We start from the raw sequence: 15,206 nt of genomic DNA on the forward strand, positions 1-15,206 counted from the left end.
TTTGATGTTCACAGATTTCGAAACGCATATTATAGTCTACACGGATTTTTCTGTTGTATTCTATTTAGTCTGAGATACAAAAAAAAAATTAAGATTGGTGAGTCCATTTTTTAAATTTTATTTTAGAGGTAAATGCAAAAAACATTCACATTCCCGTTCTAATAAATACATATGTATTATGTACAGCAAGAATTGTAAAAATAAATAATAATAATTCTAACATATTCATATGGAATAACACGCAATGCACTTAGCCAAGAGGCGCATATTTACACCTGCAAATTCATTACAATTTGTTCAGATAAAACTATTCCAAGGCCACAAATTTCATACACATATGAACCATTCAGGGTGTTATGTAAGCAAATACAGTACCTGTCAAAAGTTTGGACACACCTACTAATTCCAGGGTTTTTCTTAATGTTTTACTATTCTATATTGTAGAATAATAGTGAAGACATCAAAACTATGAAGTAACATATATGGAATCATGTAGTAACCAAAAAAAGTGTTAAACAAATCAAAATATATGTTATATTTGAAATTATTCAAAGTAGCCACCCTTCACCTTGATGACAGCTTTGCACACTCTTGGCATTCTCTCAACCAGCTTCATGAGGTAGTCACCTGACATACATTTCAATTAACAGGTGTGCCTTGTAATAAGTTAATTTGTGGAATTTCTTTCCTTCTTAATGCGTTTGAGCCAATCAGTTGTGTTGTGACAAGGTAGGGGTGGTATACAGAAGATAGCCCTATTTGGTAAAAGTTAACTGCACCTCAGATTGCAGCCCAAATAAATGCTTCACAGAGTTCAACAGACACATCTCAACATCAACTGTTCAGAGGAGACTGCGTGAATCAGGCCTTCATGGTCGAATTGCTGCAAAACCAACCATTCTGCATCGATACACAATCCCATCGGGTTTACCCTTAGGGAGTATATCATTTGTATTTCAACAGGACAATGACCCAACACAGCTCCAGGCTGTGTAAGGCATATTTTAACAAGGAGGGTGATGGAGTACTGCATCAGATGACCTGGCCTCCACAATCACCCGACCTCAACCCAATTGAGATGGAGCTCAGTTGGTAGAGCATGGCACTTGTAACGCCAGGGTAGTGGGTTCGATTCCCGGGACCACCCATACGTAGAATGTATGCACACATGACTGTAAGTCGCTTTGGATAAAAGCGTCTGCTAAATGGCATATATTATTATTATATATTATGGTTTGGAATAAGTTGGACCGCATAGTGGAGGAAAAGCAGCCAACAAGTGCTCAGCACATGTGGGAACTCCTTCTATAATGTTGAAAAATCATTCCAGGTGAAGCTGGTTGAGTTAATGCCAAGAGTGTGCAAGGCAAAGGGTGGCTACTTTGAAGAATCTAAAATATATTTTTATTTGTTGAACACTTTCTTGGTTACTACATGATTCCATATGTGTTATTTCAGAGTTGATGTCTTCACAATTATTCTACAGTGTAGAAAATATTAAAAAATAAAGAAAAACCCTTGAATGAGTAGGTGTGTCCACATTTTTGACTGGTACTGTATGTTTCCTATTTTTCCAGGTCGAATACAATATGCTATTATTTTTGTCATGTACAGTACCTTGCGAAAGTATTCGGCCCCCTTGAACTTTGCGACCTTTTGCCACATTTCAGGCTTCAAACATAAAGATATAAAACTGTATTTTTTTGTGAAGAATCAACAACAAGTGGAACACAATCATGAAGTGGAATGACATTTATTGGATATTTCAAACTTTAACAAATCAAAAACTGAAAAATTGGGCATGCAAAATTATTCAGCCCCTTTACTTTCAGTGCAGCAAACTCTCTCCAGAAGTTCAGTGAGGATCTCTGAATGATCCAATGTTGACCTAAATGACTAATGATGATAAATACAATCCACCTGTGTGTAATCAAGTCTCCGTATAAATGCACCTGCACTGTGATAGTCTCAGAGGTCCGTTAGAAGCGCAGAGAGCATCATGAAGAACAAGGAACACACCAGGCAGGTCCGAGATACTGTTGTGAAGAAGTTTAAAGCCGGATTTGGATACAAAAAGATTTCCCAAGCTTTAAACATCCCAAGGAGCACTGTGCAAGCGATAATATTGAAATGGAAGGAGTATCAGACCACTGCAAATCTACCAAGACCTGGCCGTCCCTCTAAACTTTCAGCTCATACAAGGAGAAGACTGATCAGAGATGCAGCCAAGAGGCCCATGATCACTCTGGATGAACTGCAGAGATCTACAGCTGAGGTGGGAGACTCTGTCCATAGGACAACAATCAGTCGTATATTGCACAAATCTGGCCTTTATGGAAGAGTGGCAAGAAGAAAGCCATTTCTTAAAGATAAAAAGTGTCGTTTAAAGTTTGCCACAAGCCACCTGGGAGACACACCAAACATGTGGAAGAGGGTGCTCTGGTCAGATGAAACCAAAATTGAACTTTTTGGCAACAATGCAAAATGTTATGTTTGGCGTAAAAACAACACCCTGAACACACCATCCCCACTGTCAAACATGGTTGTGGCAGCATCATGGTTTGGGCCTGCTTTTCTTCAGCAGGGACAGGGAAGATGGTTAAAATTGATGGGAAGATGGATGGAGCCAAATACAGGACCATTCTGGAAGAAAACCTGATGGAGTCTTCAAAAGACCTGAGACTGGGACGGAGATTTGTCTTCCAACAAGACAATGATCCAAAACATAAAGCAAAATCTACAATGGAATGGTTCAAAAATAAACATATCCAGGTGTTAGAATGGCCAAGTCAAAGTCCAGACCTGAATCCAATCGAGAATCTGTGGAAAGAACTGAAAACTGCTGTTCACAAATGCTCTCCATCCAACCTCACTGAGCTCGAGCTGTTTTGCAAGGAGGAATGGGAAAAAAAATCAGATTCTCGATGTGCAAAACTGATAGAGACATACCCCAAGCGACTTACAGCTGTAATCGCAGCAAAAGGTGGCGCTACAAAGTATTAACTTAAGGGGGCTGAATAATTTTGCACGCCCAATTTTTCAGTTTTTGATTTGTTAAAAAAGTTTGAAATATCCAATAAATGTCGTTCCACTTCATGATTGTGTCCCACTTGTTGTTGATTCTTCACAAAAAATACAGTTTTATATCTTTATGTTTGAAGCCTGAAATGTGGCAAAAGGTCGCAAAGTTCAAGGGGGCCGAATACTTTCGCAAGGCACTCAGACATGTTGCAAGCATGATTAACTATTTTTAGTTACAATATTCAAAACGATGAACTTTTACAATCATTTAAATAAATGATTTTACAAAATATAACATATTTCGGTCTCTATAAAAACAGTAACAACCACCAAGTTCAGTCATGAACATATAACATCTGGAGCAAATACATTTACCACAACCCTGAATAAAAGTTGTCCAGATTGACCCCCAAAACATGCTCAGCAAAGAATGGGTATGAAGTCATTGGTTTAGACCATCTGTAAATAAATTAGAACTTCATAGCAGCCAACCAGGGTTGAGTGGTGAAACCCCTACGGACATCATTGGACTATGGCTCATCATATAGACAGGATTGCATCTCCAGTTTAAGTGCAACTTGATTTAAAGCAGTCATGGAAAGCCAAGCAATTAGCCCACATGCACATTTATTCAGAATTGGATTCAATTGCCTGCATACTCTGGATCTTATGTTCGTTTGAGATTTAAACCAGTAGGCTAAGAGCTGACAGATCGGAGGACAGGCATTAGAAAAACAACAAACCACAGACATACTGTGCACAGGTGCCAGTTTGCTGCAGCAGTAAAATAATCATACAGCAACAGGAAATGTGAATTATGATGAGGATTATAATTAATGGACATTAATTTTCAAATGACAAACTCCCAAATACATTTTAAAACTTAAACACACTACAAGTTTGACATTTTCTGCATTGCCGGAAAGTTCTCCTGCAACAGAGTGATCAAATTAAGATCCTACATCTGTACTCAATGTGCTCCCAAGTGGCGCAGTGGTCTAAGGCACTGCATCTCAGTGTAAGAGGTGTCACGACAGTCTCTGGTTCCTCTCCACTATGTAAAGAGCTTTGAGTACCAGTATCCAAGCTGTATCACATCTGGCCATGATTGGGAGTCCCATAGGGCGGCGCACAATTGGCTCAGCGTTGTCTGGGTTTGGCCAGGGTATGCCGTCATTGTAGATAAGAATTTGTTCTTAACTAACTTGCTTAGTTAAATAAAGGTTAAATGTAAATGTAATAACACTGATGTAGGGTGCGTTTGTAAATTCACTCTGGAGTATGGAACGCCATTTGGGTCTTTATGTGTCAAAAAATATACATGGTCAAATAAGCTTTTAATTTGACACTTCAAATAACACAATTCCATTATGGAATGTTGTGTGTGCTGAATTTGCACGTGCAAGCCAAGCGCCACCATTACGATCACTGTCAAATCTGTACAATACTGCGTTGGTAATAAGTCATTATTTGTTCGACCGAATGGAAAAACGTCTGTGTGAGCATTTGAAATTAGATTAGAATCAAAAATGTTTGCAAATATCTTTGATACAGCTGTTATTAGCAACTTCTGGGGTAGCTAGCTAGCTTTAGCTTGGTACCTAGCTAGCTTTAGCTTGGTACCTAGCTAGCTTTAGCTTGGTACCTAGCTAGCTTTAGCTTGGTACCTAGCTAGCACCAATGCAATAGTATTATTTGACACCTTTGACGTGTATCTTTTTTGACATGCAAAGACTCAAACGGAATTCCATCCTGGAGTGCCAGAGAACGCTCAAACCATTAGTATTAGAGAATCACCTTTATTCGCCAACTACATTTAAATATACATTTAAATATACCCTGATTCAGTAAAATGGTGGTGAAAAGTCTCCTTTCCGATTGGCTTGAAGGGCATTCTAGAGTGTGCATTATTTCCCTATAATGCACAGTATATTTGCATGGTAGATTTCAATGGCTATATTTAATTTTACATGTTTTGTTTGAGCTGCTTTTTAAAGCAAAAGTCGAAATGAAAACAGTATTGCTATTGTTGAATTTGATTTTCATAACTGATATTCATGTGTTCAGGAGTGATAAGAGGGGATCCCCTTTAGAGCAGTGTCATAGATGACTGTTGTTGTTAAAAGATAGGAGAAAACAATTACATCACATCTGCATGACACAAACACCTACGGTCAGTTATAGATTTTAGACTCAGTATTTTTGCATGTTATTTTTTCTTTCACATCTGTCTACTGCGAGCAATGTAAATCTATAGATCTGTGGCCCTATGGATGAAAACTGCTGTACATTAGTGCTGAGATCAACAGCTTAATAGACAGGCTAAAAACTCAATACTGGATACAGTAGTATAGGTCCATATCATGCTAGAGGGGGCATGTGGGAGGAGGTGGTGGATCAAGGATCAATGGGTTTTGTACAGTACATAATGATGGTGAGATCAGAGCCTGCATTTATAGCTGATAGTGCTGATCTAGGATCAGATCCCCCTGTATATAATACTATGATACTTTGTGGGCTATACTCAGCCTTGTCTCAGGATGGTGGTTGAAGATATCCCTCTAGTGGTGTGGGGGCTGTGCTTTGGGGAAGTGGATGGGGTTATATCCTGCCTGTTTTGCCCTGTCCGGGGGTATCATCAGATGGGGCCACAGTGTCTCCTGACCCCTCCTGTCTCAGCTTCCAGTATTTATGCTGCAGTAGTTTATGTGTCGGGGGCTAGGGTCAGTCTGTTATATCTGGAATACTTCTCCTGTCTTATCTGGTGTCCTGTGTGAATTTGAGTATGCTCTCTCTAATTCTCTCTTTCTTTCTCTCTCTCTGAGGACCTGAGCCCTAGGACCATGCCTCAGGACTACCTGGCATGATGACTCCTTGCTGTCCCCAGTTTAACTGGCCGTGCTGCTGCTCCAGTTTCAACTGTTCTGCCTGCGGCTATGGAACCCTGACCTGTTCCCCGGACGTGCTACCTGTCCCAGACCTGCTGTTTTCAACTCTCTAGACAGCAGGAGCGGTAGAGATACTCTTAATGATCGGCTATGAAAAGCCAACTGACATTTACTCCTGAGGTGCTGACTTGTTGCACCCTCGACAACTACTGTGATTATTATTATTTGACCATGCTGGTAATTTATGAACAATAGAACATCTTGGCCATGTTCTGTTATCTTCACCCTGCACAGCCAAAAGAGGACTGGCCACCCCTCATAGCCTGGTTCCTCTCTAGGTTTCTTCCTAGGTTTTGGCCTTTCTAGGGAGTTTTTCCTAGCCACCGTGCTTCTACACCTGCATTGCTAGCTGTTTGGGGTTTTAGGCTGTGTTTCTGTACAGCACTTTGAGATATCAGCTGATGTAAGAAGGGCAATATAAATACATTTGATTTGATGATCTAAATGGCAAATCCTTGATCAACACTACTACTCTGAGGCTGCAGCCCAATTCAGACCTTTCTCCACTAATTGGTATTTTGACCAATCACATCTGATCTTTTCACATCAGACATTTTTTTGAGCTGATCTGATTGGTCAAATAGCAATTAGTGAAAAAATTATCTGAATCTGGCTACATGTGTAAATGCAGTTTGAGACTATGAATACGGATCCTGTGTAGATGGTGATCTGCGATGCTGGCCTGGATGTGGAATCAGTTTGTTCTCTCTGTTCCAAACAGGGACAGGAAGAAGGAGAAGATGTAGATAATATCTAGGTAGATGTTGAGAGTGGCAAAGACGTATTCCTCTGGACTTATTGTGTAGCGCTTGTTCCCCATCAGTAGCTGTGTGTCAAACGCCAAAAACTAAACAGAGAAGCAAACAATTGAAGCGTTAGTACAGTCGTGGCCAAATGTTTTGAGAATGAAATAAATACTAATTTCCACAAAGTTTGCTTCTTCAGTGTCTTTAGATAATTTTGTCAGATGTTACTATGGAATACTGAAGTATAATTACAAGCATTTCATAAGTGTCAAAGGCTTTTATTGACAATTACATGAAGTTGATGCAAAGAGTCAATATTTGCAGTGTTGACCCTTCTATTTCAAGACCTCTGCAATCCGCCCTGGAATGTTGTCAAATTAACTTCTGGACCACATCCCGACTGATGGCAGCCCATTCTTGCATAATCAATGCTTGGAGTTTGTCAGAATTTGTGGGATTTTGTTTGTCCACCCACCTCTTGAGGACTGACCTCAAGTTCTCAATGGGATTAAGGCCTGAGAAGTTTCCTGGCCATGAACCCAAAATATCAATGTTTTGTTCCCCACGCCATTTAGTTATCAATTTTGCCTTATGGCAAGGTGCTCCATCATGCTGGAAAAGGCATTGTTCATCACCAAACTGTTCCTGGATGGTTGGGAGAAGTTGCTCTCAGAGGATGTGTTGGTACCATCTTTATTCATGGCTGTGTTCTTAGGCAAAATTGTGAGTGAGCCCACTCCCTTGGTTGAGAAGCAACCCCACACATGAATGGTCTCTGGATGCTTTACTGTTGGCATGACACAGGACTGATGGTTGCGCCCACCTTGTCTTCTCCGGACAAGCTTTTTTCCGGATGCCCCAAACAATCGGAAAGGGGATTCATCAGAGAAAATGACTTTACCCCAGTCCTCAGCAGTCCAATCCCTGTACCTTTTTGCAGAATATCAGTCTGTCCCGGATGTTTTTTCTGGAGAAAAGTGTCTTCTTTGCTGCCCTTCTTGACACCAGGCCATCCTCCAAAAGTCTTCGCCTGAGTGTGCGTGCAGATGCACTCACACCTGCCTGCTGCCATTCCTGAGCAAGCTCAGTACTGGTGGTGCCCCGATCCTGCAGCTGAATTAACTTTAGGAGACGGTCCTCTCCTTGAAGTTCTTGATGATCCGATAAATGGTTGATTTAGATGCAATCCTACTGGCAGCAATATCCTTGCCTGTGAAACACTTTTTGTGCAAAGCAATGATGACAGCTCGCAGGTAACCATGGTTGACAGAGGAAGAACAATGATTCCAAGCACCACCCTCCTTTTGAAGCTTCCCGTCTGTTATTCAAACTCAATCAGCATGACAGAGTGATCTCCAGCCTTATCCTCATCAACACTCACACCTGTGTTAACGAGAAAATCACTGACATGATGTCAGCTGATCCTTTTGTGGCAGGGCTGAAATACAGTGGAAATGTTTTTGGGTGATTCATATCATTTGCATGGCAAAGAGGGACTTTGCAATTAATTGCAATTCAGATGATCACTCTTCATAACATTCTGGAGTATATGCAAATTGCCATCATACAAACTGAGGCAGCAGACTTTGTGAAAATTAATATTTGTGTCATTCTCAAAATGTTTGGCCACGACTGTACATCTCTCTTTGATAGTTGTCATTGATAGACTGTGTAGTAAATCAGACTATATCGGTTTTACACTTACCATGGTAAACAGTAACGCTCCCAAGACACCATAGACACCATGCACCCAGGGCACCTGCAGCACATGACATATATTATATCTATGAAATATCATATCCAACACATTCAATTAGATCTGACCCAGCTTTAGGCTTGGTAGAGACCTCTGTCTAGTTCCTCATGTTAGTCTCCATCTGCATTAATTTATTCATCTAATTCATTATATAGGTTCTGATTAGGGTAGTTTAACTTCTTACTATGTATAGCACTTTGATCAGCAGTCTTCCTGTATGACAATGTGCTCTACAAAGAAAGTGTATTATTATCTTACATATCCGTAGGGCAGGGCGATGGCCAAGACCAGTCCAGACACCATCATGACCATGCAGAAGGTAAACAATACGCCTTGGCATGAGGTCACGTCAAACTGAATAGGACAGAAGAGAAGATAGGAGAGAAAAGAGAAGGTAACTTGCTCACGAGTTAAAAATATCAACTTACAAAATAACAATTTGTCATTCATAGTATCTTTCTTTTAAATTGTAGAAGTTCCTTTTTCGCTGGAGGAACGTTCAGGCAGACTGACCTTAGTTTGGAAGCTGACGAGAGTGACCGTAAGACAGACCATAGCAGTAATACCCAGACACATCACCACTGACTTGGTGTTATAGTAACTATTAAAGGGGAAATATATGTCAGACAAATGAGTTGACAAGTATTTAGTTACTAAGAAATGACATACTAAAATGGTTATCATACAGTAATAACATTTGAATGACTTATTTTGGTAAATACACAGTAACAAAGCAAAGCTCAAATCTACAACAGTGCAACAGTGATATGTTGACATATGGTAAGTCCCTGTTAGTAAGACCATGTATACCTTTGGCATAACTGATTGACACTGACAGTTTCATGCATGGCTGCCTAAACCTCTTCCTGGAGGTCTACATTCCTTTCAGTACAACCCTAATTTAGTATACCTGATTAGCTCACCAAGACCTTGACTAGCTGGATTTAATATTACATGAGCAGTTTACCTGGCTGCAAAAAACATCATTCTAGCCATCATTCTAGCCATATAGCATAGTGGACGAGACAGACACAGTGAGAAGTAAGACAGCAGAGGCAAACCAACTGTAGACACAGCTATGAAAGACTGTACCTGGATAGCATCCCTGTCATATAGGAGAGAGAGAGGGTCTGCAACAGGAGAGATTACAAAGTAAAGAGACATTACTGAGAAAACCTATTGTAGGTTACACTCAAAGGAAAAGCACGTGAGTCTGAATTATGTGAGGTATTGTCTTTAGACAATGTGTATAAATGTGTATAACTGTTATTGTTTCAAACACTACATGATACTTACAAAGACGGCGAGCAGGATCAGATTCCATGGAAACTGTCTCCTATCGGAAATAGAAAATAGTAAGTACTGTCGTTACATTCTGCTAAAATTATACATTCTCTATTATCGTAATAACTGAAGTTGCGTTAAAAAGTTAAACCCACCTTGGTCCAGGACAGCAGACGAGTGTAATGTATGTGACAAAGAATACAGCACTGTGTAAAGAAATAAAACATATATGTTAGTACTTTCAGAATGAAATCAACATAGTAATGATGTACGCAAGGTCAAAGCTGTGACTTACTAAGAAGCCCAGTACCATCCAGGGTTGGACTGAATGTAGAACTTCACTGGTTCACTGATGAAGGAAGCACAAAGAATTGTAAATATGGGATGTTTGTCCATTTCCCTCAAAGTGTTTGGTATATGTGTTTTCTTCCTTTTCTATTAAACGTTCCATATGAGTCATCTCAAAACTTGCAACTTCCTATCTAGTTCCTGTGAATGGTTCATGTCTGGTTCACAGAGTGATGGAGTGTTCTGAATGGTTCATGTCTGGTTCACAGAGGGATGGAGTGTTCTGAATGGTTCATGTCTGGTTCACAGAGTGATGGAGTGTTCTGAATAGTTCATGTCTGGTTCACAGAGGGATGGAGTGTTCTGAATGGTTCATGTCTGGTTCACAGAGGATGGATGTTCTGAATGGTTCATGTCTGGTTCTGAATGGTTCTGAATGGTTCTGGTCTGGTCACAGAGGGATGGATGGAATGGTTCATGTTGGTTGAATGGAGTTCTGAATGTCTGGTTCACAGAGTGATGGAGTGTTCTGAATGGTTCATGTCTGGTTCACAGAGTGATGGAGTGTTCTGAATGGTTCATGTCTGGTTCTATGTGTTCTGGTTCACAGAGTGATGGAGTGTTCTGAATAGTTCATGTCTGGTTCACAGAGGGATGGAGTGTTCTGAATGGTTCATGTCTGGTTCACAGAGGGATGGAGTGTTCTGAATGGTTCATGTCTGGTTCACAGAGTGATGGAGTGTTCTGAATGGTTCATGTCTGGTTCACAGAGTGATGGAGTGTTCTGAATGGTTCATGTCTGGTTCACAGAGTGATGGAGTGTTCTGAATGGTTCATGTCTGGTTCACAGAGGATGGAGTGTTCTGAATGGTTCATGTCTGGTTCACAGAGTGATGGAGTGTTCTGAATGGTTCATGTCTGGTTCTGAATGGTTCAGAGTGATGGAGTGTTCTGAATGGTTCATGTCTGGTTCACAGAGTGATGGAGTGTTCTGAATGGTTCATGTCTGAATTCTGAATGGTTCATGTCTGGTTCATGGAGTGTTCTGAATGGTTCATGTCTGGTTCACAGAGGATGGAGTGTTCTGAATGGTTCATGTCTGGTTCACAGAGGGATGGAGTGTTCTGAATGGTTCATGTCTGGTTCACAGAGTGATGGAGTGTTCTGAATAGTTCATGTCTGGTTCACAGAGGGATGGAGTGTTCTGAATGGTTCATGTCTGGTTCACAGAGGGATGGAGTGTTCTGAATGGTTCATGTCTGGTTCACAGAGTGATGGAGTGTTCTGAATGGTTCATGTCTGGTTCACAGAGTGATGGAGTGTTCTGAATGGTTCATGTCTGGTTCACAGAGTGATGGAGTGTTCTGAATGGTTCATGTCTGGTTCACAGAGTGATGGAGCATTACTGTATCAAAGTATAGGACTGACCAGGCCTGACCAGATAGAACTATTGAAGGGTGAAAAGTAGCATCCATATTCAGAGGTATTAGAAGACTTACCAGAATGTGAAGAGAGCCACTATGGAAAGAGTGACAAGAAGTTGGATCATCAAGATGGAGTAAACCTAAAAGGAGGCCCCAAAAAAACACAACTGTGGTAAAAGCTAAAGGATGGGTCTGGAGAAATGTAACCACTATGACAGTCATAGACAGAGCTATGGATGCAAGAACTGACCATGCAAGATATCAAAATGATAGTTTTAAGCATATTTTGAGGTTATATAGTAGTTGTTCACATTTACAATGCTTACAAATGTTGGAGTAAAACAAGCTTTTTTTAAATTTTGGCCTCTGATGGGGTGTTAAACAGATTAAATAAGCTCATGAGGCATTGATAAGTTATATTCTTGAAGCGTCAATAGGTTGACAGTACCAGTCAAAAGTTTAGATACACCTACTCATTCAAGGGTTTTCTTTATTTTTACCATTTTCTACATTGTAGAATAATAGTGAAGACATCAAAACCATTAAATAACACATATGGAATCATGTAATAACCAAAAAAGTGTTAAACAAATCAAAAGATATTTTATATTTTAGATTCTTCAAAATAACCACCATTTGCCTTAATGACAGCTTTGCACAATCTTGGCATTCTCTCAACCAGATTCACATGGAATGCTTTTTCAACAGTCTAGAAGGAGTTCCCACATATGCTGAGCACTTGTTGGCTGCTTTTCCTTCACGCTGGGGTCCAACTTATCCCAAACCATCTCAATTGGGTTGTGGTCAGGTGATTGTGGAGGCCAGGTCATCTGATGCAGCACTCCATTACTCTCCTTCTTGTTAAAATAGCCCTTACACAGCCTTGAGGTGTGTTGGGTCATTGTGCAGTTGAAAAACAAATGATTGTCCCACTAAGCGCAAACCAGATGGGATGGCGTATCGCTGCAGAATGGTGTGGATGCCATGCTGATTAAGTGTAAGTTGAATCCTAAACAAATCACTGACACTGTCATCAGTAAAGCACCCCCAGACCATCACACCTCCTCTTCCATGCTTCATGGTGGGATCCACACATGCGGAGATCATCCGTTCACCTACTCTGCGTCTCGCAAAGACACGGCGGTTGGAACCAAAAATCTCAAATTTGGACTCATCAGACCAAAGGACCGATTTTTACCGGTCTAATGTCCATTGCTCGTGTTTCTTGGCCCAAGCAAGTCCTTTAGTAGTGGTTTCTTTCTGCAGCATTTCGACCATGAAGGCCTGATTCACACAGTCTCCTCTGAACAGTTGATGTTGAGATGTTTCTGTTACTGAATTCTGTGAAACATTTATTTGGGCTGCAATCTGAGGGGCAGTTAACTCTAATGAATATATCGTCTACAGCAGAGGTACTTCTGGGTCTTCCTTTCCTGTGGCGGTCCTCATGAGAGCCAGCTTCATTATAGCGCTTGATGGTTTTTGAGACTGCACATGATGGAACTTTCAAAGTTCTTGATATTTTCCGGATTGACTGACCTTCATGTCTTAAAGTAATGATGGACTGTCTTTTCTCTGCATATTTGAGCTGTTTTTTTCCGTAATATGGGCTTGGTCTTTTACCAAACAGGGCTATCTTCTGTATATTGGTAGTAATGTGGTAGTAATATTGGTAGTAATGTGGTAGTAATATTGGTAGTAATGTGGTGGGAATAGCTTTAATTATCGCCTACCTTGCGGATAAAGATCCGCCGGATGTTTTTATCACTCCAGCTGAATTCTGTTAGCATCTCCTCGTCACTAGGACAAGCCCTACCGTAACAGGGGCTGCCGCTGAGGCCTGCTGACAAGAACAACACACACACACACACACACAGTAAATTGGCAGTTATTTTTCTCGCTTTCATTGATAGAGGGGTGGAGAGACGGCAGTTGTTTTTGCGACACAAACATACCTTTCTCACTTGTGCCAGTGGCCTCCTCATAGGTGGGAGGGGCAGGTGGCCCTCCTGCTTCTCCACTTGATGTGCCATACTGCTTCTCTCCTGCTTCAGCAGCTTTGTTTGCGACTGAAAGCTGGGGGTAAATAACATAAGATCCCCAATCAGGACATAATAGCTGTCTGTAAATACTTTTTAATAATTGAAAGAGAATTCTTATGAGCCAATCTAACCAACTAAGAAGTGATACTTGATCTGAAATTAGCCCCATCTTGTGAATCCAAGTTCATCGAATTTGCTTTGAAAATGTACATTTTTTAACAACAAAAACAATCCACATTTTAAGCAGAAAACATAAATAATTTGCATTCACAATTTGAGGTGAATTTGAAATTTTATCTGATTCTCTGATTGCTGACTGTAAGATGTGGACTGTGATCAGTTCTTAGATGAGCCCTCTACTGTAGCATAGTTCCAGAACCCCAGACTGTTCCAGAATCAGCAAATTAGACATTACACAACTGTCCAGATGGCTTATCTGGCCCTGAGCTAATGTACCAAAGAATATGAATATCCAACTTCTGTCTCTCTGTACCTCCATATTTCCTGCAAAGAAATACAATTAGCAGTCTTATGAGCTAATTTACAGTAATTGGTTTAAGTAGGCTAAATATATTTCTATAATTTCATCAGCCTCCAGTCAATGCATAACAGCAACATTTCAGATTTGAAATGTAGCACTTGGCTGTGAGAGAAATAGCAACGTGAGAAAGAGGAGTAGTACGTCTCTGGAGTGAAGGTAGTGACGCAGGCTAAAGACTACCTTTGTCTCTATCGCCATACAATCTAGTTAATAGCTGTTATTTTATTTTCCTCTATTCATTCTCTGATGCGGAACAGACCTTGCACCATTACTGAGCAACACAATGAGATGAGCTCCTGAATAGAGGCACATGCGAGGATGGCAGAGACACACAGCCTGTGTACATGCTGCCACAATGACAACGGAAGACACTGGACCAAACACATTAAAAAGGAAAGAAGCCAAGAAACTATATTTTTGCAGCAGAATGAGCATAGAATGAGATCTGTAGGACGTGTCTGTAAGGCCCTTACCTTGCCCTGGGTCATAATGGCTGTGTTTGGTGTCTGCAGCAGATACTACAATGGTTTATTTATCTCTCTGCTCCAGTCAAAGAAGCTCTGCTTTCCTTTTGTTATTGTATCCTCTTATATGTATCCTTGTTGCCCAGTCGTACTTGCAGTCAAAATAAAAGGACTGACACTAGGTCGCTCGCTCTCTGCTGTTGCTTCTCTTAGATTAAACCCTTTCTGATGCTGCAGTTTCTTAATCCAACAGCCACGCAGTTAGGATTCTCACAGACCCCCCCCCTCCCCTTACCCAAAAAGGAACATTCTAGCAACATCCAGGTGAAGCAGCAGTGCTGTGGGAAGATTGGACTGTACCAATACGCTTGGCAAAAAGGGGGAGGTACAGATGTATCATTGTGTGAGTCAAGTGAGGAAAGGGCCAGAGAGAACTGGAATATTTGGTCTGCAGTATAAAAATAAAAATAAAATATATATATATATATATATATATAGGATGACGTAGATGGTATTACATGTTCTGAAAGTTGTGTTGACCCTCTACATCCCTGTCAGAAGCAGTTAGGCTATAAATAAAAACAGCATTCATATTTTTCAGAGCAAGAAAAAAAACAAAGTTTAAAATGGTCTATCTTTAGGTAATGCAATGATTCAGTACCCTACATTTAATTCCTGAACGACTACTACAT

At 40.5% G+C, this 15,206-nt stretch overlaps 1 protein-coding gene across 3 annotated transcripts; it reads right to left on the reverse strand.

Moving 5' to 3' along the window:
* Positions 1-94: 94 nt before the first annotated feature.
* Positions 95-14,830, reverse strand: LOC118376092 (protein lifeguard 2-like). Of its 3 annotated transcripts, XR_008085317.1 has the most exons (13): positions 14,524-14,828; positions 13,423-13,543; positions 13,201-13,310; positions 11,543-11,607; positions 10,051-10,104; positions 9,911-9,961; positions 9,768-9,807; positions 9,564-9,601; positions 8,985-9,072; positions 8,730-8,825; positions 8,421-8,474; positions 4,645-6,816; positions 95-4,600 (listed from the first exon to the last, which is right to left on the reverse strand). XR_008085317.1 is itself a non-coding variant. In XM_035762763.2 (12 exons), exons 1-12 carry the CDS (start codon positions 14,536-14,538, stop codon positions 6,664-6,666), a joined length of 882 nt encoding a protein of 293 aa, XP_035618656.1. In that variant the 5' UTR covers positions 14,539-14,830; the 3' UTR covers positions 95-6,663. The 3 variants fall into 3 exon arrangements, 2 of the variants coding, with proteins under 2 accessions (XP_035618656.1, XP_035618655.1); XM_035762763.2 differs by having other exon boundaries at positions 95-6,816; positions 13,201-13,307; positions 14,524-14,830; XM_035762762.2 differs by having other exon boundaries at positions 95-6,816.
* Between the last annotated feature and the right edge of the window lie 376 nt (positions 14,831-15,206).

The sequence above is a fragment of the Oncorhynchus keta genome, chromosome 28 (assembly GCF_023373465.1).
Source record: "Oncorhynchus keta strain PuntledgeMale-10-30-2019 chromosome 28, Oket_V2, whole genome shotgun sequence".
In the NCBI taxonomy this organism is placed as follows: Eukaryota; Metazoa; Chordata; class Actinopteri; order Salmoniformes; family Salmonidae; genus Oncorhynchus; species Oncorhynchus keta.